Here is a 22,544-nt window from a genome sequence, read left to right on the forward strand (position 1 = left end):
TCCGATTTAATCCATAAATCTCAACTGAAGTTTCGATGTGGCTCGACAAGGTACGTAAGTGGGTAGCTGTACACATACAAAGGGCCCTGAGTATGGACGAGAACAAACTAAACAGCTCAGACCTCAAATAAAGGTGTGAATCGCTATCAAGTAGGACGTCATCAAGCAACAATCCTGGGCTTACATCCCTTCGGGTGCGGCCCTCCTGTCGACACCACATCTGGGCCACGGACGGGCACCCAGTAAAACCCTGCTGCACTTGACAACGAACTGCAGGGTCCCTAGCCGAAGACGTCGGTCAGCACGTTCCCATACTCAGTGTACGACGACCCCATCTTCTCGATATCGTAATCGTTCCAGTACCCCGCCCCCTCAATGGACCCCTCGGCGAACCACCGCTCGAACTCCTCCCGGGCCGCGGCGGGCGTGGTGCCCTCGTACGGCTTGGCGTCATTGACGACCCACTCGACGGGCGCAATTTTCATGCCCCCTAGTGCACTTTTCCATGCGGCCGGGTCGTTGCCCGCGCCGCCGTCGTAGACCTGCAGATAGACGTGGTCCAGCAGCTGCCCCTCGGCGTTGATGCGGCCCAGGGCGTCGGCCCAGAAGGCCCGGTTGGTGTAGGGCGCGATGGTGTACTTGAGGCCCATGACGCCGAGCATCTGCGCGAAGGCGACGGTGCTGGTCATGTCGTAGACGCCCTCGTCGTCGTTGTTGAGGGCGTCGAACCCCCACGCGGCCTGCAGGGCTGCGAAGTTGCGGTACAGCGTGGACGCGGGCCCCGTGCCCTCGGACGCCACCAGGTCGCGGATGATTTGGAACGTGGTGTCGTGCGACACCAGCGAGACCTCGACGCGGTCTACCAGGCTGGAGGGCGACGTCTTGAAGGAGCGGATCTTGTCCGTGAGGGCGGACCCGCCCGTGTAGGCGCCGTTGTTTACGACGGGGGCGTCGACGGCTTCGCCGGCGTCGCCTGTGGAGTAGTACACCAGGTCGCCCGCGTCGGTCAGGCCGATGCGGAAGATGAGCAGGGTGTTGAAGCCCGATGTCGTAAGGGCGGTTGTGTTGGACTGCAGGACGTCCTTGAAGAGGAACATGGTCTTGGGTGCGGCGGCGGCAACTGTGCTTCCCAGTACGAGAATGCAGGCCAGGGCCGTCTGCAGGTTACAGGTGAAATGCATCGTGGATAGATCTTGTCTACGAGAGATCCCTCAATCGGTGGTGAGAATCCAGATACGCCGGAGGCGCAGAGGGGGGTTACCGGGCGCATTATGTACCGCGCGCCCTCCCCGGGGCAGCGCGTCATCCCGTAAAACGGTGATTGGTGGCATTATAGGACAATGATGGCCCGTCGGCAGATACAGACATATAAAGGAGGATCTAATGCACTCTGGCCTGGATTCGGGGTTCCTTGTTGTGGAGGACTCGGCGCTGTAACCTTTCTATCCGACATCTCCTGGTTCTTGCGGGGTTCCATCTGCATCGGGCGTTCTGCCCCGTCGGCGGGTGTCAACCGTCGAAAGGCGGGCATGTGACATAATAGAGGCTACTAGTAGGAACGACCTTTCCTGCATTTGTGCAGCATTGCATGCATCATATATTATGGTAGTTCTGTTTGTTGCCGAAAATGGAAGGATATGAATGACAGTGAAAGAGAAGGAGACATCCGCCAAATGCGATGGCGACTAAGCGCTTTGCAGCGTGTGGTGGCCCCGGTGAAAATGGAATGCGACCACACCTCAGGGCCCACACTCGATTTTCCGGCGGCAGATACGGTGGTATGGTGCAGGCCGCTGAGCACCATCCCATGGCTCGACAGAGGAAACCGGCGATGTCATGCTCGAGGCCCAGCATGAGCTCGTACAGACGCGCAAGGTTGACGTCGGTCCCTTAATTCAAGTTCCCATTATCTATCTACTTCATTCAATGGGAACGTGAGGCTTGTACCTACCAACTCACAGTTGGTTCTCCGGAAATGTGGGGTGCCGAACTCCGTCGTTAAGCGCTGGTGGCCCAACAGCACGACGGTCAGTGGCTACATGTATGTAGCTTCCACTTATTCAGGGGAACACTGGCCAAGGGGAATTCATCTGTCTGACTGGCAAGCACTAGGTAGACGGAAATAAAGGCAGGATTGCATGAGGTGCTGGGGGCGGCAAGCTACGCAAACCATGCACACTCGACTCAATGTGCTGGTGCTGAAAGACGATGGCCATTATGTCTCCGTGGAAGGCGGAAATGCGACTTGCTTCTCGTGCTAACCAGTTCTGACTCGAACGAGCCAAATTGGTCTACAAGCATTCCGAATTCGTTACAGTGCTATTACTGATGTAGCAGTTGGTAGCTTGTCCCTGAGTAAGTAGCAACTGGCCCTATTTCTGCCCTGACTGGCCATTCTGCAAGTAGTAGGGCCGATGCTTCAATCTGATGGTTGCGCCGTTGGGAGCCTCCACTAAATCTGCCGTTGGGTGTTGAATGTTTGGGTGGTCGACCTGTTAATTGACCCGCGCCCTTGCCATGATCGGCGTTATCTTATCGCGCCCGGGCACTACAAAAGTTGGCGGGGTACAAGGTCGCAAAGAAACCAAAAACTCGAGACGGATATTCCCCGTCCATCCGCACAAATCGTCGAAAATGGCTGCGCAAGCTCCGGTAGACGAGCTCAAGAAGCTCAGTGGTAAGCCTTGTCACTCTTTGTCCGTTTCAATTGCAATCAATCATTTGGTCTAATGTTGTCTGTTATTGGTATTTGCGCGCAGTCAGCAACGGCACTGACGCAGCCGACGCAAAGGCTGCTGCTGCTGCCAACGGCGCCACTGCTGAGGAGCACTCGGGCGGCGAAGATTCCGACGACGATGGCGACGACGCCGCCGCGGGCACCGCCGAGGGTGCCAAGAAGAAGAAGAACAAGAAGCGCAAGCCCCGGAAGAAGAAGAAGGCGCCCACCGCCCAGACCGACCCGCCGAGCGTCCTGATCTCGACGCTGTTCCCCAACAACAGCTACCCCGCCGGCCAGCTGGAGGACTACACCGAGGAGCACAGCTACCGCACCACCAGCGAGGAGAAGCGCCACCTCGAGACCCTCAACACCGAGTGGCTCGCCGACTACCGCCACGCCGCCGAGACCCATCGCCAGGTCCGCCAGTGGGCCCAGAAGAGCATCAAGCCCGGCCAGACCCTGACCGAGATCGCCAACGGCATCGAGGACAGCGTCCGCCGTCTCCTTGGCCACGATGGCCTCGCCGAGGGTGACGCCATCAAGGCCGGCATGGGTTTCCCCACCGGTCTCAACCTCGACCACATCGCCGCCCACTTCAGCCCCAACGCCGGCAACAAGACCATCCTGCAGCAGAACAACGTCATGAAGGTCGACATCGGCGTCCACGTCAACGGCTGCATCGTCGACAGCGCCTTCACTATGTCCTTCGACCCCATGTACGACAACCTCATCAACGCCGTCAAGGATGCGACCAACACGGGTGTCAAGAATGCCGGTATCGACGTCCGCCTGGGCGAGCTGGGTGGCCTGATCCAGGAGGCCATGGAGAGCTACGAGTGCGAGATCAACGGCACCACGTACCCTGTCAAGTCGATCCGCGGCCTCGCCGGCCACACCATCCACCCGTACAGCATCCACGGCACCAAGAGCGTGCCCATCGTCAAGACGTCCGACACCACCAAGATGGAGGAGGGCGACGTCTTCGCCATCGAGACCTTCGGCACCACCGGTACCGGTCACGTCACGGACCAGGGTGAGGTTTCGCACTACGCCCTGCGCCAGGACGCGCCCAAGGTCGACCTGCGCCTCAACTCGGCCAAGTCCCTGCTCCGGGTCATCAAGAACAACTTCAGCACTCTCCCCTTCTGCCGGCGGTATCTCGACCGCATTGGTCAGGAGAAGTACTTATTAGGCGTGACTAGCCCCATATTTTTACATCAGTCAATTGCGATCTTTCAGTGCTAACATATCTCTAGCTCAACAACCTCGTGCAACAAGGTATTGTCGAAGATTACCCGCCCCTGGTGGACAAGAAGGGATCCTACTCTGCTCAATGGGAGCACACCATTCTTCTGCGCCCGACTGTCAAGGAGGTGATCAGCCGTGGAGAAGACTACTAAGTTTCTGAAAATGATACGAATGACAACATGCTTGGGAATGATCTGCTGTGACCACGCCTTTATCTGTTTTCATCAATTATGTGACTTGCGTCAAGACTGTAGATACCCAAACAGCAAGTGCGTGTGTCCTGTAATTTTCATCGCAAAGCAGGAGCATTCTAGCGAGCGCATTGCTCTCATCTGGTCATGGTTGGTCCACGGTTAGTTCGATGAGCTACCATAAGCTCTTTGTTCCTCGCGCAATCGGTGGCGTGTTGGTCGTAGATATCGAGCAAACCAACCAAGCTGCGACAAACTTGAAATCACGAGAACAATGAAGCTGACCCCATAAAATAACCCGGAAAGTGGTTTGAACTTGCCGCCTGCTCTGACCCAAGATCAGGTCTTTATCCTTCTTCCCCCATCGTGTACTACCCTCTCCAGAGTATGCACTCAATATTCGTTTCTTCTTTCTGTAGAGCTGAATGATGGCCCAAGTGGACAGTCCCTACAGGCTCATGGAGAGCTACGCCAAGCTCCAAGGATCCTTCCCCATCTTGGAATCTTTCTCTTTGCCGGAGGAGGTCCGTGAGCCAATAAGTTCAATAAAGGCGTGGTGTGATGAGTGGGAGGACCTGAGTATACCTGCAAGTCCGGTTGTGAGGTACCTCAAGGGAAGGGGGTCAGCACCGCATCACACGCTAAAAGACGCCCTGGATAGGGTCTTCGAGGCGTTTGCGAGCGAAGCCGGTACGTCTGGCAACTCCATCCCAACTTCTAGGACATTTTGATGCCATCGTTCCTGCTGCCCTATGATTTCAAATGAATACTGACATAAATGACCTGTCTGCAGTGACAAGCCTGTCCCAGCCCAGGCAAGAACAAACCGATGCTCTTACCGGACGATTTCGCGAAGCAAGGGAAAGGATCCAGCAGGCTGTCAGGAATCTCAACAACCAGTCGGGTACGGACCCAGATCGGCTGGTGGGTCAAACTGAACACCCAGAGCTACGTCGATCCAGCAACGCGCAGGACGTAGAGAAGATCAAGCGGGCTAGAGATAAGATTGGGGCGGCTTGGAAGGGACTGATGCTCTCCGGGCGGGAGGTCCTGAGCGGGGGCGTGCCTCCCGTGTTTGGGGAGTGGGACTTCTGGCGAGAGCTCGCTCGTATCGCAGGGCCCCGTGCAGGCGTCGTCATGGAGGCCATGTTTATCGCGTACGGGCCAAGGGTTTTGTCGTACGGTTACCCCGGTAGGCGGCGGCGGATATTTTTGCACAACGTATCGTCATGACTGGGAATCAAACAGAGGAGAAGAAAAAGATTGCGATGGGGGCTTGCAGGATGAGAATGAAAAATGCGAGATAGTCCCGCCGTATTTGTGCTGTTGCCCACTGTGCCGGGACACTATCTTAATCATGTCGAAGATCATCTGGAGAATATAGCATTGCTGAGCGTCCGTTAGGACATAAATCTTATACTGCAACCTGGAAAGCCTTATCACACGTCTTCCCCTGGTGCACAATAGTACCACGGCTGTCAAAGTAGTGTCTTTTCGCCCATCTCAGGGCTGCCCGCCTTCCCTTCTCCCCGGAACAGGGTCCACGAAATCGCCAGGTGCGTTGCGACGGTTCCTCGCCGGCCACGGCGACGGCTCAGTCGCCGTCGGCATGAACTTCTCCACCGCTGGAAAGACTCCTCGAGCGATAGCACGACGTACGGCTCGGGCAGTTGCACGAGCAAGCCCTTCTCGCCGCAAGCCTCGGCCGACTCGAACTTGGCCTGCCGCGCCGCCCGGATGACGGGGTCCGCCTCACAGCGCGCCAGCGCCTTCTGGCACACCCGCTTGACGGTCTCGTCGTCGACGCCCTCGCGGGCCCCGAGGAGGCGGCGCGCCTCCCACTTTCCGGGGAACCGATCGTTGTCTCTGAACAGTTCCCCGAAGGCCATGAACTGCGCCAGCAGCAGCTCCAAGGCCTCGAGGGTCAGCGCTTCGACCGAGAACGACGACTGCTGGACCATGTCGACCAGATCCCGCGGCGTGCTGGCCTCGCCCCCGGTGGCGTCGCGGATCGCTTGGTGCAGCTTGTCGGGCGGCTCCCGGCCCATGACCTCGTACCGCTCGGCCAGGGTTAGCGAGTCCGGGTGGGCTAGGGCCTTGCCCACGAGGTCACCGCGGGCGAGGAAGAGGGCGCGCTGGGGCATTCCAGATCAATATCGCCACTGTCTTCCCAGTCTCGTGCGTGCTCCATTGGAATTTGCTCACCTCGTCGTCGCTTAGTCTGTCGTTTTCCTTTTCGGCCTTTGCATAGAGCGCTTGGGAGATATTCAGCCCTTCCATGGGCCCACACAGCATCAGCCTGTTCCAAGTCAACTGGATACAACCTTCGGGAAAGTATTCACAGATGGTGTACGACGGCTTGTAGAAGCCCATCCTCGCGATATCTGTCGGGCGGGAGGCTACTGCAGTGGAGGAGAAGTGACGGGGGTTAAGGGAGTCTACGGTAAGACAAGGATAAAGGGGAAGAGGACAGACCGACTGCTAATAGAAGAGGGAATGATTTATATTGGGAATGAGAGGAATGGAATCACCTCTCAGTTTGCTGAAACATCAGAAGGACAGACCGATTGTTGACTACCCATGATGCGTATGCTGCATTTAGGCAACACTCATTTATTGCACGTAAGATGGCCTGACCCTCATCTAGATCCCCGCTCGGCCAAATTTAGAAGTCCCGAGATCCAGTCCCGTCGCCAACTTCTTCGGTGGCCAGGGAGCATGTCTTTGCGCGTTTCTGCCCGTTCACCAAGTGTCCCGTCGCGAACTGCAACATCCCGAACTGTGATTACATACGCGGACGGTTAGAAGTGGAGCACGCGTGTCCAAATTGCCCACTTCAAATTGCTGTTTCCCTGCCTCACCGCCAGGCGCAAGGAGCGGCAGTCTTTTCGGGAGCATGAGGGAGTATCAGGGCACATTCGGGAGATGCATCTACCTAGTGGGCCGGGATCGAGGCCACTCCATATCAATACTGATGGGCACTTGCTGGAAAAGCGAGGATGCACAATCGCGGGTTGGACTAGATGGCAGGCACTCCGGAACACATGGCCTGTTCAACCAACTAATCAACGTGTGAACCTACCATGACGCACCGTACCACAGATTGATATCAATTACCTCGGTGTGGCTCGAGGTTGCAGGGCTACGATAACCAACCTTGTCGGCTCTAGCCAGATGCATTATCTAAAGTTACCTGAGAAGCTGCGCAGGCACGAGTGCTCCCAACCCACATCATAGGGACTAGGTTACCAACAACCACATGTAGAGGCCTTACATTCTACGTCAATGGGAACACTGAGCGACTTGGGGGTATACTCAATCTTATTTCATCTATCTCCTACTCAATACAATGGTTGTTACACTGACTACTTCACTACTCTATCAATCGATTGTTCTGGCCAATTTTGTGTGTTCCTGCGGAGTCCGATCGCAAGACCATGTACACAAGTCCGTCATGGCTGTCTGCTCAAGTGGCTGCTTCCTCCTCCGCGTCCGCATCAGCCAGTGCTTGATCCCCGAAGGTGTCGAGGAACCACGCTTGCATAGCGTGATGCTGAAGCTGTCTGAGCTCTTCTTCTTTGAAATCCGGATGATCCACAACTTCCATGATTTTGTTGCCATGGGCGAGGAGAACAGCTGGATAGACGAAGGGAGCCTGGTCTTTCACCTGGTTCATCCATGGGAACTTATCTGAACCCCATTTTATGCCCCCTAGCACCCTTGGCAGAGTAGTTGGTGTCATTGCAAAACGTTGATAGAACCAGAGCTTCCAAATCGCGCGTAGGTGCTGCTTCTCTCGATCCCATACGTAACGGGAATGACCCATTTCCCAGCTCTGTGGCACCGTGCGGTTTACAGACTGGCCCATCCAGTCGCCAGGATAGCTGCGCGCGAAGGTGTCTTTGGGGATCGAAGCCAGGATCCGAGACTCTGATTCGATCTCACGAATGAGGGTGAAGGCCTGGAAACGGACATTCTGCAATAGCTGCTCGAGTGAATAGTAGTTCCATGTGCTATCAGATGCGAGGACAGCTTCCCGCATAATACCGACGCTCTGCAGGTTGGGGAATACTTCGATGCTGGGATAGAGTGTGACCCGCCGGCATGTAGCCCAGGTGTCGTCAATGGAATACCCCTTAACATCGTTGTCGGACGAAGCCAGGACATGCCGTACATCATTGGCAAGAGATCCAGTCAAGAGTTTCAGCTTTCTTCCGATCTCATAAACACTCTTGCGTCGAAAAGTCCAGGCCGCATCCAGTGCAACGCGATCGAATACCGGTGAGAACCAGGTCCATTTGTCCCCTACGCGGTACACATGGCCGTACTGGAAAGCAATCGCGCGCGATTCATGGCAGGTCCAGGCCATAGCCGGGGGTGGTATCGTAACGATGGCCTCCTTGCGGTCGCTGATCATCAACACGTTGCGGTCGTTCGATGCTGCCAACTCCCAGATCTGAATTCGTAGCTCGGGCGGCAGCTTGTTGAAGTTGCAGGGTTCGTCGGCGGGGTCGGTTGAAGACGACATGGTGGCTTGGTACAATGGACAATTCTGGTGGGGTGGAAAGATGTCAGTTAAGATGTCTGCATCGAAAGATTATGGATGACATGTCAAGAACTCAGAGAAACACACAGCATAAACCAATGCTAACGTACCTGAATGATTGTTGATGAGAAGATTCAATCCATACTCTGGCGGAGGAGATGTGGAATGCTTGTCGTGTTGATACAAGGCCTGGTATCTAGGCGAGAAATGGAATCCAGAAAACAAGCAAAGTGGTGCGCAATCTGGCAGGCTCAGCAGCTGGTGATGTGGTGAAAGTGAGCGACAGGTGACAGATGCTTTCGAGAGCTCGAGTGTGTCTTGCCAATTTCTGACGCAGCTTCAGAATCGCGAAGGGAAAATGAGTGTATCGAAATGCAGGACTGTCAATTCAAGCGAGGACCAAAGAACACCGTGACTGGGGCCTACTGGTAACCCGGTGGTGAAAATGTGATGTGGAATTCGGCAGGTGAATCAGTGTATGTTGTGAAAACAGACGGAGAAATGAGAGAAACACTCTCGAGAACGATTGTGTATGGTTCAACTTGGTGACGCAGCTCCAGAATGTGAGAAGGAAAAATGAGGGTGTCAGGCTTGAAATGGAAGGAGCGATGATGAGGTCGTCACTGGGATCAAGAACGTGTTGTGTGCAAACCTCGGGGACGCGATGCAGAGATAACTGCTGGATCCCCAGGAACGGAATGATGTTGATGACGTTTGGTTGTCAAAGAGATGAGTGTAGGAGTCGACAGCTCATGAGAGTGAGTGGCGGGTTAGGATGGTTTGCAGTTGCAACCCACCACGAAAGTAATTGAACGCAGGCAAATGGCTGGAATAGGTAGGAGAGGATCAATTAAGCAGGTGATGGCAGCATCTGCCAAACATATTAGTGCAGTGCAATTATTCCAATTTTGTAGCATTCAATTTAGGTACAGCTGTCACTATAAGTAGCTTAAGCAGCTATCCACAAGCGCTTCACAATCACTTCACAAGCCGACCTCTATAAGTAAGAGATTGATTCTAGGCACTTACAGCTACCTACTCTAACTGTTACCCCACACCATTTCGGTCACTCGAGAGGACTGGACGCCCACATTGCTCCAGAGCAACATTCGTCCCCTCCTGAAGACAAGGCTTGTTCCCTAGAAGAATGATGCTGATGCCGTGAGTCAATCACAACATTGAATATCTGCCACGTATGCCCCGGTTCTTCCCCTGCAATTGATGATGGACTTATTGAGGTGTAGAACTAGCAACACTGCGATGAGAGTAGAAATTGTTCATTCTACTATAAATATTTCTTACACACAACCGTTGCCGTTCACTCAGGGCCACCGTGCCCACTACCACGCCCACTCCAAATTGTTCACTCGTCCCCAACCACACCGAACCCAAACAGTCCAAATGCCTGCTAGCAACACCCGTGGTAATCTCCACCGCGCACCTCAAGAGTCCCGGATCAGCGGGACGTAGTACCGGAACTTGTTGTTGGGGTCGTACGCCTTCTTCAGGCTCCGCAGCTTCTCGAGGCGCCAGGGCTCGTAGCCGTAGATGGACTCGAGCGACTCGTCGCCGAGGCCGTAGTTGACGTAGGTGGTGGGCCGCCGCGTCGGCTGGCCCTGGTTCCACATGTCGACCGCCTCCCGGCCCCACTGCACGGCCGCGTCGTCGAGGGTGGCGTTGGGGGCGTAGTTGACCGAGATTTGCCTGTAGCACACATTCTTAGAAAACACACCCATGGCCTATGTGGCATGCTGAAAACTTACACGAGAAGGTAGTCGTCCCGCATGGGAAACGCCGACGAGGCCGGGTCCCGGCTGACGACGCCGCCGACGCCGTAGCTCTCCATGACGAAGAAGGTGCCGGCGAGGCCCGGGTAGGCGGCCGACTTGTCGACGAAGTGGTCGAAGAGCTGGCGCTGGGTGGTGACGTTGTACTCCTGGAGGCCCGCGGTGCCGACGACGTGGCTGGAGCCCTTGGCGCACAGGGGGTCGTCGAGGCCCGTCCCGGTCGCCGGCAGGATCTCGGGATACGGCAGGTCGGCCTCGGTCACGTTGACGGGGCCCAGGGCGTCAAAGGGGGCCAGCTTGGCCTCGACGTCGCTCTTGGGGCCGATGTAGGTGAAGTCCCACTGGATCACGGGCTGTTCACACATTATTAGCAAAATCAACAGGGCTAGGTGTCCGAGACCGGCGGAAACGTGGGCCTACCTTGGTTGTGTCAAAGGCCTGGTTCCAGAAGTAGAAGCCAAAGTTCAGCATATGCTCCGGCTTCTCCCTGTCCTCGTCGACCACGTTCAGCAGCTCGAACAGCTTCTCCAGCTTGTCCTGCGTGAAGATGTAGGTCTTGTGGTACCACGTGTCGGGGCCGCGCGGGTAGATCTTGAGCTCGAAGCTGGTGACGGCGGCAAAGTTGTGGCCCGCGCCCTGCATAGCCCAGAAGAGGTCCGCGTGCGACTGCTCCGAGACCGTGATAGCGGTCCCGTTGGCCAGCACGGCGTTGATCTTGAGCATGTTGTCGCTGATGAGACCGTGCTTGTTCTGCATCCGCCCGTGGCCGCCGCCGAGGCCGGGGCCCAGCATGCCGACGCAGGCGCAACTGCCCGTGGCTGGTAGCAGAGTGCATGTTAGTTGAGTACGGGAGCTGCAGGTCGTGGGGCTGCTTACTTGTCACGTATCCCCTCTCCCAGAGGTAGTCGATGACTTGCTGGTCAAAGGTGCCCCCTTGGAACAGGCCATACGTGCCGTCTTCGCTGATGGTGATGTTGCGAAGGAGGCCCACATCGATCTGGATGCCGTTGAATGTTCCTTGAGATACTGGCAGACCGTGGCCGCGGTTCACCACGTAGAACTCGACACTGTTGCGGTCTGCATAGGATATCTGTTCAGGTCATGACACCGATTAGCCATATGCATAAAGCTCCCAGGAGATAGCTAAACTTACGACAGCCGAAACATCCTCCTCTTTGCCGACCTGGACCACGAGCTGGATCTTGGGGGGCATGTAGGCCTGATATCTCTGGGTGAGGTTCTGGAACGAAGGGTCGTCGGGCCCGTAGATGTGGGCGTCAGAAGAGATCAGGGCGCCCAGCTCGCGCTGGACCTGGTCCATCGTGATGTCGGCGCGGGTCTGGAGACACAAACCATCAGGACACGATGGGCGAGGCAGCGCGGCGGCTAGCAAAGGCAAGGCGGCCAGGCCGCAAGCGACGAGGGAGTTGAAGCGAACCATATTTGCAGGTGCTGCTGTTTGTCGGTGAGGACTGATCCGTCCAGAATCTCCAGAACCGATTGCTAACTCGTCTCTATTTGTATCCGAGCAATCAGTATGGGAATCATCATCATCGAAGGTATGTCTGCCTGTGCTGATGGATACTCCTGGTATCATCCATCCCGCCTCGCCGCACGACCCGTGCCCTCATTCTCACCCCAGCCGACGGAGTGGCCCTCCTCCTGACTACCAACATCCCGCAAGTCAGCTCGTCAGAGGGGCGTTCACATCGTCGCCTTGTCACCACCCAAGGCCGAAACCGAGATGGGCTGAGGATCCTGTAGGATTTGCATCGCCTGACCCGTCTGGGATAGCCGGCTCCATGAGAGTCCTTTCGCCTGCTACAGGGCTGACTTGGCGACGAACCGCGGTTAAAAATAGGGACACGAACCCACGTGGCTTGGGGATTTGCATGTTCCTATTGGCCGCAGGGCGGGCGCTTATCGCTAAGCTGACCAGTGGCGGTTCGTTTAGATGAGACTGATGATCACAATTAATACTCCGTTCGGTTAGGTTCAAAATCCAGATCCAGGGACCCGGGGATCCGGGACGAGGGCTGAATTCAATATTGTTTTGGGTGAAGATGTACAGGGGGCTACTAAGATCGCTGTAGGTCCAATAGCATCATCTTGATATATTATTCATGGAAAGAATCAAGCTAGAGGTTTGCATGAGATTGGCAAGCTGGGACCTGATTGCATTACACTCGCGGTAATTACTACTTCTGCAGAGCTTAACAGAGAACATTAGCATTGACGGGATTCAGCACGATCCCGACCCTGATCGTCCGTGGGTGTGCATACGTCTTGCATGAACCCCTCGCTGGGCAGGTCGCTTGGTTGGCAAACTCCGTGCCGAGGTCCCATCAGGTCGTGCCCCCCAATTCCGCAAACCGTGACTTGACTGCATCTTCTCCCGGGACCAGCCAGAGCTGGATGAACATACTAGCAATGGCGCACGTGGAGCTATGAGACCCAGAGGTCATTGCTAGCTGCCTCACGGCGAGACCAAGTTTTTCCATCACCCCTTGTAGCTTTCGAAATTGCAACAGTGTCAAATCTAGTTTTGGCTCCCACTCGCCGTCTGGACCCGGCTGGGCTAGGGACCAAGATGTTCTAGTTCCAGGGCTCGTTGTGTCCGCGCCAGAGACGGATGATGAGTGGCTGCTGGCGTCTGGTATCAAGTTTGACAGGCTTCTCAGAGTGCGACCGAGAAGTAGGCAGACGGTCACTGGGCGTGGTTACGTCAGTCTCGTGAAGGAAGCACTTGTGGCTATGGGGCCCACCGTACAAATAATACTGTCATCATATGATACGCAGTGGCAGCTGATGCAGTCTTCAGCCGCAATGGTAGCTTGCCGGATCCTGGAAAGCTGCTCATGGAACGCGGCCTGCCCAGCTGCCGGCATGTCGCAGGAAATCAGGGTAATCTGGTGGGCCGCGCGGGTCATGCATCCACACAAAGCAAATGCAGACGCGGGCGGGCCGTTGTTGGTCCCGGGCTCCGTTTTGCCGCCGCTGGTTAAGGATGGCTGAGCAAAGATGCCGTCGCCATTTCTCGTCAGGGGCAGGTCGTCACGTTGCTGGAGCATGGTTGATGACTCGAGACTTGTTGGGAGATAAGTGTCGAAATCAGTCGGCGGATCCAGTGGCGATAGTAAGCAGCCGTCTCCCAGATATAACCCTGCGTCCAGGGTTCCTAGGGCATCCTGGCTCTCCAGCACGGCATCGTTGCTTATCGCGGCATGGCAATACGAGCCCAAAGTATCATTGCCATCACCTTGTTCACTAAGAGCAGGCGTGGTACGCACTGGAGATGGGGGATTGTCGGTATGGCCCAATAATTGGGGGCTTTTTGTTTTGTTAGATCTCGAGTCGCCGATTTTGGGGGCATCCCTATGACTCCGGCGAGACCGACCGTAGACACACCGAGTTCCTCGTCTGACACACCTTGCACACTCGGGCTTGTCTCGGCCACAGCGTACCTTGAGCTCACTACAAGTGTCACAGGAGGCTCGCAACTTGGTGAAGTCGCCACTTATTATGGGACTGGGGGAGGCCATGCTAGTGCTAGAGGTTGATTTTGGGTGGATGAAGACGGCAGGAAGTTTGAAATGGACAAGCAAACGTAGGGTCTAAAACGCGGGTAGTAATGCATTTCGACGTCTCGTCTATACTAGCTCTATATGGTGCTATATACTCCCAGCTGCAGCCAACCTAGTATGCTGAAGCTCACGGCCCAGAATGAATGAGTAGTCTCACTTGTTCATCTAACCATTGTGTATTGCCCTGCTTTAGTCAACTGCGAAGGCATCTTGCTTCCTGCATGCATAGAGGTATGCAATGTGTGACTAAGCCTATGACGAGCCGGGCAGTCGGACTTTTATCTACCAGATCCCGATGAAGCCAGCTGACGTGTCCATGGTCAGACAAAAGCAGAGGTACCTGACTGCATGTACTGTGTAACATAGCTTCCCAGGCATCTCAGAAGATCCTTGCCGAATAGGAGCCTTGTATCATTCAGGAGATAAGAGTCACGTCAGACCTGGCCCTGTCAGCAAACGTGGCGGAGTATGGATTTCACCGGTGCCCAAGTACGGTGGTAAGTGCTGACATCTGAGCCGGCTGTCGGGTAACACATTGTGGACGAACTGCAATTGGTCGCCCTGGACGCGTGTCCGATATATCCGGCTCGGCCAGCGCCGTAAGCCCTTGTTAAGCCACAACGCCCCACACGTGTGACTTGGAATACGGTGTGCGGACAATAAGATATACCGAAACTACCCAGAGGCGCCTTACTTTAAAGCAGTCCCCACCCCCGGCTTTCGACTCGGGTAGTATTAGTCCGACGTGCAGGGAACTGTTGTGCTCCAAAGCCCAAACCCTTGTGTGATATCAACGGGCATGCCAAGCGGGCGCTGATCGTCAAGAACGATCAGCCAACAATGCATACAGACAGCCAAGCCGTTTGGCATCAGGCCCAAGTTTCGACGCTCCACCGCGTACCGCATCGCGGGCCAAGTCTATGTGCATGGCGATCAGTGCAATCCCTGCCCGTAGCACATTCGGCGAACGAAGTGTTAATACTGACCCATCGCACGTGTTAGCGATGAAGAACTGTCTGGAATAAGTCCCAAAATACTGGTCAATTGAATTGCGCAGTATCACAATCAAGAAACATCAATTATCACGTGGAACAGAAACTCCCCTGCACAAGAAAGCATCGACAACATGTCTCTCTGGAAGACTGTCTCGGATTTCCGGACCACCCACTCGGCCCTCGACGCCGTCAACAACGAGATTGCTTGCGACCGCGAGGACCGCGAGTACTGGTGGGCCACCCTCAGTCCGTCCCTGGCGGCTCTCCTGGAGAGGTGCGAGTACAGCGAGCAAGACCAGCAGTACTACCTGAGCTGGTTCCACCAGCACATCGCGCCCGCCCTGGGCCCGCGCCCCCGGTATGGGAAGCCCTTCTACTCGTCCGGGCTGACGCACGACAACACCCCGCTCGAGTTCAGCCAGAACTGGAAGGAGAACAGCTCGGCCCAGCTCGTCCGCTTCACCATCGAGCCCGTCACGCGCGCGTCCGGGTCCGCCGGCGATCCCTTCAACCAGAAGACCGCTCGCGATGTGCTGGGCCGGATCGCCCAGGACGTGCCCGGCGGGGGCGTCGACCTGAAGCGGTTCGACCACTTCTTCCGCGAGACCTTCGTCCCCTACGAGGCGTCCGAGGAGATCGCGGCCAAGCTCCAGCCCGGACAGGCCCGCGCCCGCGTCCTGCTGGCGTTTGATCTCGACCACGGCGCCGGCCTGGCCGCCAAGGCCTACTTCGTGCCCCAGCTCAAAGCCACCCACACGGGCGTCTCCCAGAAGCAGGTCGTTTTCGACGCCCTGCGCAAGTATCAGACCTCCGCTGGGACGTACGAGCCCTCGGTGGCGGCGCTCGAGAGCTACCTGGGCTCGCTCGCGGCCGAGGGCCGGCCGGAGCCGGAGCCGTTCCTGGTGGCCATCGACTGCGACGACAAGCCGCGCTCGCGCCTCAAGGTCTACCTGAACCGCACCTCGGTCGACACCCTCGCCAAGGCCAAGCACATGTTCACCCTGGGCGGGCGGCTTGCGGGCGGACCCAATATGGCTGAGTGCCTGCGGCAGATCGACGCGTGGTGGTCTCACGTCTTTGGCGTGTCTTCCGAGACGGGCCCCGAGGGTGCTGATAAAGAAGTGCTGCCCGCGAACCCTGGCTGCGTGTTCGCGCTGGAGATGTTCCCTAGCCCCGAGGGGAGCCGCGAGCCCGACATGGAGGTCAAGCTGCACATCCCCGCCTGGCTGATCGGCAAGACCGACGCCGAGCTCGGCGAGATGCTGGCGCGGTGGTTCGGGGATCATGGGCATGGCAAGTTCTCGGCCAGGTACTTGCAGGACCTGGAATACGCCTTGTAAGTCTTGCTCTTCTTTCTCTTGTCAGCAATTACTAACATGATCCCGGTGGCAGTCCGAAGAACAACCTGGGCGGAGCGGCCGGAACACATACCTGGATCTCGTTGACGTGGACCCCTAAGACGGGTTTGTACATGACCATGTACTACACCCCGAGGCCGGCGGAGATGAACGGCCGATGGAGCTAGATAGTACACATGCAATGAAGCACATCGGCTGCAGTAGATGTAGTAGTTATTACGGAAAGAGATAGTGCTACAGAATCAGTTGAATACATGAACTCAGTACCTAAATCTATCACGAAGACGCCAGCCAGCTGGTTTCGTGAGAACTCGAACCTTAGCGACATTTGACGAGCACCATGGTGTGATGTTCCAAAACGAGCACTATAAGATCAATAGCTACGTAGTATCAATAGCTACGTAGTCCAGGGTGGTGGCTTCCCCTATACCGCCGATCAACACAGACTTGGGTTATGTAGTTTGACAGGAATGTTAACTCTCATACTCAGACGGTCTGCGTCTAATCATTATCACTTTTCAATCTTGATGGGTTTTGTAGGCCTGTAACAGCTCTTAGACTGACGTAAGCCACTTAGAGCCCAATTTGGACAGGGTTATGAGGTAGATTGCATTGACTTCCGCATCACTTATTATGCATGCAAGTAAGATGGCATTTTTCTGGAGAAATTCATCGAGGACGATTATATCGAATTCTTCATTTTGATTCTGTCAGATTCTACTTCAATCTAGCTTTCCTTTGGCCGAGAACCACTTCTTTCGAGTGGATCCAGTCTACCAAGGAATAAACCCCTCCTTGTCCAAGATCTTCCCGGCGTCGGCGTCCCGCTTCCCCTCGGCCACGGCCAGCAGGCGCTGGCCACCCTCGCTGGGGTGGACGGCGCCCATGGCCTTGGTCATCTCCTCGGGCAGCCCGCCGAGCCCGGTGGCGCAGAAGCCGGGGCTGACGCTGAAGACCTTGACGCCGTCGGCCTGCAGCTTGTGGTTCCAGTCCAGCATCAGCATGCTCAGCGCCGTCTTGCTGCAGCGGTACCCGATGGTCTCGAATTGGATATCTTTCTTGGGCCACCCGGCCGCCAGCGGCGGGGTCGGGAAGTAGGGGCCCTCGGCCGCCGCCGTCATCTGCGACAGGCCCGCCAGGAACAGGAGGCGCGGGGTGCTGGCGGACTTGAGCAGCAGGGGGATGAAGGTCCAGGTCATGACGTTGGTGCCCGTCACGTTGACGTCGTAGGCCTGGTTGAAACAGTCCCGCAGCGTCGTCTTGCCCTGGAGGAAGTCGTGGTCGAAGCCGGCGCCTGAGGTACCAAGTTAGAGGAATGCCCCACCTAAATCATCAAACATGAAGAATACATACCTGCATTGTTGATGAGGACATCGACGTGGCCGGGGCCGTTCTTGACCTGCTCAAAGGCCTTCTCGATCGAGGCGTCGCTGCCGAGGTCGACTTGGAGCAGCTCGACGGTGTTCTGGGTCTGGGGGCACAGGGCCCGCAGCTTCTCGATGGCCTGGGTGCCCTTCTGGACAGACCGGCTGCCGAGGTAGACGTGGTACGAGTTGGGGGACTCGAGGAAGGCCTTGACGGCCTCGAAGCCGATGCCGAAATTGGCGCCGGTCACGACGACGATTTTGGGAGCCATGATTGTGTTGTGGAAAGGTGATGCGAAAGGAAAATGAGATGTGTGTTGACTAGAGGTGGGATTGATTTTCTAGTAAGCCTCTTTTGGCCCCGGCTTCAATGCATCGTCTTTTTTCGTTACTTATAGCAGTTTTGGGACAAAGGCGCCGCCAACTACGTAAGCGGCGCAACCGTGGAATTAGGCTACGGACTTAAGCGACCATCAGGCGCGCGGGCCATGCCCAGTGTTCGCCGGCAAGACGGGGCCGTGAGACTGGCCGACCCCGATGGCTCTCTGGGCAAATCAGATTCCAGTCGTTCAGCTGCACCATGCGTCGGGCCAACAAATACTCCATGGCACTTATGTCGTGTCACCGCCCCGGTCACCCCTTGCGTACTTCAGTCAGCATTGAGAGCAAATTGTAGCAAATTGAATCCAAAAAGGAAAGACAAAATGCAGTAAGATTCTCCCCGATTGGGGTAAGATGTGCATCTTTTCGTCAAACAATAAGCAAGGCTATCAATTACTCCAACTGAGTGGGGGTTACATGCGAATGCGTCTTGCATATGACATGCAGGTTCTTTTTCTGCTTTTCCCCATGTCAATATCAATCAGCTAGTAGGATTATATCCCGGCCCCTCCATTCGTGGCCCGCTCCACCGCCGATCCCGTCGGAGCCTTGCCCGGGTGCGCGGCTTGGACCAGGGCGAGCTCGCTTAGCGTCTCCTCGTACAGGCGCCGGGCGATGGACTGGCCCTCGGGCGTGTACACAATCGGGGGCATGCTGCAGTCAGCCCACCCGTGTTAGTCCGAGGCTGTCCAATCGTGGGATGGGGATGGATGGGTTGGCGGGGACTTACGGCTGGAGTTTCCCGTCTTCGATGTATTGGCCGTGGGCCTTTTCGTCCAGCAGCGTGGCGGCGTGGACGATGGGCCTCGCACCGACAGTGCAGGTGCGGCCCAGGAGACGGGTGGCCACTTTGTTACCCAGGCGCAGCCATCCCACGGATTGGCGACCCAAGCCCGAACCGTGGCAGAGCCCAGGGTTGGCGCACGTCACGAGGGTGGTGCCAGGCTGGACGTGCCGCACCAGCTCGGTCAGGAACAGCTGGCCCAGCAGCTTGGACGTCCCGTAGCGGTCCGCCATGTCCCATTTGGGTCCCATGGGCTCGCGGAAGGCCGGCAGCAGGGGCTGTGCGGTTCGTTCCTGGAAGCTGGCCCAGGCCGCCATGTCAGACGTGACCCACACCACCCGCGCGGGAGCATGGCCGGCCAGCCGCTGTTCCTGGAGGATGGGCAGGAGCATGAGGGTAAGCAGGGCGGTGGACAGGTAGTTGATCTGCATCACCTGCTCGTAGCCCGTCGGCGCGAAGGCCTCGTGGCAGTTGAACACGCCGGCATTGAGGACGAGAATGTCCAGCGGCGCCGAGGCCCGGACGCGGCCGACGAACCCGACCATGGATTCGTACGAGGACATGTCCAGCTCCCACACCTCGATCCTGTCGGCTAGCAGAGCGTCACCAGCGACAAGTTGGCGGCGTGCATCCTCGCCTTTGGCGGTGTCCCGCACGGCCAGCACGACGGCAGCGCCCAGTCGCAAGAGCTGACGTGCTGTCTCCAGCCCCAGCCCCATGTTGGATCCGGTGACGATAGCCCGTTTTCCTTCCAGGTTGACATGGTCGGTAGAGAGCTGCGGAGTCTGGACGCAGAGCTGACGATAGATGAAGTGGAGCTTTCCTGCCCTTTTCTCCGGGCTAATGTCAAACGACGAGTCCATGGCCAACGATTGTAGGCAATAGTGTGAAATTCAGGATGAGGCAAGTAGAGAGAGTGTGCTTTGATGGAAAGCCTATCAACATGCAGAGTTGGGTCTGATAAATAGCCATGGGCAGGGGGATGGGGTCAAGCGCCCCGGTTGGTGGTAATATCACTGATCAACTCAGGCTTGGGAAACAATAAGTCCGTCGTGGCTGTCGATTGATTGGAGTATGTGTCTGCATCTCAGCAATAAGCAAATACAAAATACATAGCTTGGCTTGGTCTGACAATACAGCCCCGATCATGCGGGCGCTTTGGCTAGTCTTGAACCTTCTAACTTTATCCGAACTGCATGTTCCTGATCTACAATGGGAACGTCTAATATTATTATGTACAAGGGGCCGTCGTTTACTCGCCCATGGAACACGGCAAATTCATCGCATTGAGTCCCAGCTGGCGCAGGAACCTCCGCGCCAGCCCGTTGACGTTCATCAGCCCCCGCAGCGCCGACGATACTCCTCCCATGAGTGCCATATACGAGTTGTCGGGTCCGTTGTGAGCCAGGCAAAACCGGCCGCACATCAAAAGCGGCATCGGCGTGAACGGGTGAGTCTGTAGCGTTGATTAGAAAACATGATACTACAGTATAATTCCAGACGTTAGAGCAAGGAAGAGAAAAAGCCCACCTGGAAATGATTCAGCTGACCAAGCACCGCAATCAGCATCCCAAGGTTGCGCGTGGCGTCGAGCGAGCGCCGCTTGTGGTCCGCCAGCATCGTCTCCTGCAGCTCGAGCCCGGGCGGCGCCGACTCGATCATCTCGCCCAGCACGAGGATCGTCATCTGCGCCGTGATGGCCAGGAAGAGGAGCACGGGGTCCGAGTGCCCGGACATGGACGAGATCTGCAGGGCCAGGATCTGCAGGCGGCCGGCCAGGAGCGTGCTGAGGCACTGGTGCTGGCGGTAGAAGTCCTGCCGCTCCGGCGGCGGCTGATGCGTGCCTACTACTCCTCCTGCCCCTCCACCGCTTCGCGTGGCGGCGGCGTGCTGGCGTCGCTTCAGGGCCGAGGCCCGCGAGCAGATGGTGGCCACGACGACGGACTCGGCGAAAGGGGACAGCTCCGCTTCGCACGACAGGCTGTCGGGCCACCCGCTCTCGAACCCGCTGCTGATCTCGGACAGGAAGATGACCACGATGGGCTGACCGCTGCTGAAATGCGAGTCGGGAGCTGGCAGCCGAGTCTCAATCTGTCACCCGGTTGCAATAGCCAAAGTCAGCTCCGAGCGATGGTTTTGGTATCGGCAAGCGAAAGAGGAAAGGAGGGAGTCGAGTAGGGTGTGCGCACGCGATCATGTCATTTACGAACCTCGTTTTCGTTGAATGTCAGGGGCAGGTCGTCGGCCACGCCCGTGAACCGATCAAAGCAGTACGCGATCCAAAAGGTGCGCCGCAACGACTCCACCTCGACCCAGTCGCCCTGGAAGCCCGCCGGCGGGTGTCGGTCCACCTCGTGCAGCCGCATCAGCTGGATCAGGCGGAAAGCCCGGCCGGACGTGACCAGCCCTCGCTGGAACTCGTCGTTGGTCAGCTCGTAGATGGCCAGCAGGATCCAGGCCTGCGGGTGCTCGACGCACCACTTGGGCTGGTGGTCGTCCTGGTGGCCGCCGCCGCCGCCGCTCTCGGTGCTGCTGCTGGCAAAGGCCTCGAGGAGGCGCCGGGCCTCGGCGTACAGCTCGCGCCGCAGCGTCTGGAACTGGCTGGACAGCGAGGCCGCCAGCGTCCACATGGCGTACTGCAGGCAGACTTGGGCCTTGGACTTGTCCGGCTTCCGCGACCAGGCCAGGTAGCGCGACTTTTGCAGCATGGGCGCAAACGTATGGACCCGGTCAAAATACAGCTGATCTCTGGCATGGTCAGCTTGGAGCGGCACCAACTGAATCACTTAGAATGATGGAACTCACAGGTCACTGCAGACGAGCGGGTTGAGCTGTAGTCCCACAGGCGACGGCTCGACTGGTGGGAATGTGATGGCCGGGTAGGGATCCTCCGTCACCCCATTGGGCGGTGGGTGAGTGCTGTTGAGGGTCAGCCAGGCCGAGATGTTGTTGAAGTCGCCCGCCGGGTCCGCGGAGAAGGCGTGAGACATGGAGGACACAAGACCGCTGTCGCTGCCCTGTTCATCGTTTTCCGAGGTTTGGGGTTGATCCGAGACGGTCGTCGGCGGGGGCGAAGGCTGATCCCGGACCTGCTGCTCATTCAAACGGGCTTCTAACGTAGCTGTTGGTTCATGGGATTAGGGCCATCATCACAAAAGTAAACGGCCGGCTCACCTATCTTGCTGCGCAGGGCGCTGAGATGTCCCTTCTTTGGCCCTCGTGGGGCGCAGTCATTCCTCGTGATGCAAATGAGGCCAGAGGTGGCACAGCCCAGACACTGGGGCTTGTTCCGATCGCAGCGGAGTTTCCTCTTGCGGCATTCGTCACACTTCGGCACGGCTATTAGTCGAACAGCTGGAAACAGGCAGAGCTATTTACTGGCACGACTTACTGCAGACCCAAGTTGTTGTCGTGGTCGTGGGCGAGGGGGCTGTTCCTGATGTTGGGGTGCTATGTCGTTGCTGAATGAGAAGTTGGAAGACATTTTGGTTTCCCCTTTACACTCATTGTGTCACAATCTGATACCAGGCGGGTTTCTATTTCAGGGGACCTCGGCCCACTATAAGAAAATAGGAGGTATATCGTCG

General features: G+C 56.9%; 11 protein-coding genes across 11 annotated transcripts; 3 read left to right on the forward strand and 8 right to left on the reverse strand.

The window, feature by feature from the left end:
- Positions 1-281: 281 nt before the first annotated feature.
- Positions 282-1,181, reverse strand: PG985_016295 (uncharacterized protein; the record flags this gene model as incomplete). Its single annotated transcript, XM_066836061.1, has 1 exon — positions 282-1,181. The coding sequence occupies one exon, from the start codon at positions 1,179-1,181 to the stop codon at positions 282-284; it is 900 nt and encodes a 299-aa protein (XP_066676077.1).
- Positions 1,182-2,634: 1,453 nt separating this feature from the next.
- On the forward strand, positions 2,635-4,119 carry PG985_016296 (uncharacterized protein; the record flags this gene model as incomplete). The annotated part of the gene is made up of 3 exons (XM_066836062.1): positions 2,635-2,677; positions 2,760-3,913; positions 3,976-4,119. The coding sequence occupies 3 exons, from the start codon at positions 2,635-2,637 to the stop codon at positions 4,117-4,119; spliced, it is 1,341 nt and encodes a 446-aa protein (XP_066676078.1).
- A 467-nt stretch (positions 4,120-4,586) lies between these two features.
- Positions 4,587-5,391, forward strand: PG985_016297 (uncharacterized protein; the record flags this gene model as incomplete). Its single annotated transcript, XM_066836063.1, has 2 exons — positions 4,587-4,848; positions 4,952-5,391. The coding sequence occupies 2 exons, from the start codon at positions 4,587-4,589 to the stop codon at positions 5,389-5,391; spliced, it is 702 nt and encodes a 233-aa protein (XP_066676079.1).
- Positions 5,392-5,636: 245 nt separating this feature from the next.
- PG985_016298 (uncharacterized protein) lies at positions 5,637-6,302 on the reverse strand (the record flags this gene model as incomplete). The annotated part of the gene is made up of 1 exon (XM_066836064.1): positions 5,637-6,302. One exon carries the CDS (start codon positions 6,300-6,302, stop codon positions 5,637-5,639), a length of 666 nt encoding a protein of 221 aa, XP_066676080.1.
- A 1,322-nt stretch (positions 6,303-7,624) lies between these two features.
- On the reverse strand, positions 7,625-8,686 carry PG985_016299 (uncharacterized protein; the record flags this gene model as incomplete). The annotated part of the gene is made up of 1 exon (XM_066836065.1): positions 7,625-8,686. One exon carries the CDS (start codon positions 8,684-8,686, stop codon positions 7,625-7,627), a length of 1,062 nt encoding a protein of 353 aa, XP_066676081.1.
- A 1,460-nt stretch (positions 8,687-10,146) lies between these two features.
- On the reverse strand, positions 10,147-11,932 carry PG985_016300 (uncharacterized protein; the record flags this gene model as incomplete). The annotated part of the gene is made up of 5 exons (XM_066836066.1): positions 10,147-10,408; positions 10,468-10,844; positions 10,912-11,309; positions 11,368-11,581; positions 11,645-11,932. The coding sequence occupies 5 exons, from the start codon at positions 11,930-11,932 to the stop codon at positions 10,147-10,149; spliced, it is 1,539 nt and encodes a 512-aa protein (XP_066676082.1).
- A 1,279-nt stretch (positions 11,933-13,211) lies between these two features.
- On the reverse strand, positions 13,212-13,562 carry PG985_016301 (uncharacterized protein; the record flags this gene model as incomplete). Its single annotated transcript, XM_066836067.1, has 1 exon — positions 13,212-13,562. One exon carries the CDS (start codon positions 13,560-13,562, stop codon positions 13,212-13,214), a length of 351 nt encoding a protein of 116 aa, XP_066676083.1.
- A 1,639-nt stretch (positions 13,563-15,201) lies between these two features.
- PG985_016302 (Indole prenyltransferase tdiB) lies at positions 15,202-16,595 on the forward strand (the record flags this gene model as incomplete). The annotated part of the gene is made up of 2 exons (XM_066836068.1): positions 15,202-16,406; positions 16,463-16,595. 2 exons carry the CDS (start codon positions 15,202-15,204, stop codon positions 16,593-16,595), a joined length of 1,338 nt encoding a protein of 445 aa, XP_066676084.1.
- Positions 16,596-17,201: 606 nt separating this feature from the next.
- PG985_016303 (uncharacterized protein) lies at positions 17,202-18,064 on the reverse strand (the record flags this gene model as incomplete). Its single annotated transcript, XM_066836069.1, has 2 exons — positions 17,202-17,722; positions 17,782-18,064. The coding sequence occupies 2 exons, from the start codon at positions 18,062-18,064 to the stop codon at positions 17,202-17,204; spliced, it is 804 nt and encodes a 267-aa protein (XP_066676085.1).
- A 603-nt stretch (positions 18,065-18,667) lies between these two features.
- Positions 18,668-19,820, reverse strand: PG985_016304 (uncharacterized protein; the record flags this gene model as incomplete). Its single annotated transcript, XM_066836070.1, has 2 exons — positions 18,668-18,827; positions 18,904-19,820. The coding sequence occupies 2 exons, from the start codon at positions 19,818-19,820 to the stop codon at positions 18,668-18,670; spliced, it is 1,077 nt and encodes a 358-aa protein (XP_066676086.1).
- Positions 19,821-20,209: 389 nt separating this feature from the next.
- On the reverse strand, positions 20,210-22,441 carry PG985_016305 (uncharacterized protein; the record flags this gene model as incomplete). The annotated part of the gene is made up of 6 exons (XM_066836071.1): positions 20,210-20,413; positions 20,488-21,048; positions 21,168-21,705; positions 21,763-22,078; positions 22,132-22,285; positions 22,349-22,441. The coding sequence occupies 6 exons, from the start codon at positions 22,439-22,441 to the stop codon at positions 20,210-20,212; spliced, it is 1,866 nt and encodes a 621-aa protein (XP_066676087.1).
- Positions 22,442-22,544: the final 103 nt, after the last annotated feature.

This window comes from Apiospora marii (assembly GCF_038362585.1).
Source record: "Apiospora marii strain CBS 49790 chromosome Unknown utg000014l_segment0_segment0, whole genome shotgun sequence".
NCBI lineage: Eukaryota > Fungi > Ascomycota > Sordariomycetes > Amphisphaeriales > Apiosporaceae > Apiospora > Apiospora marii.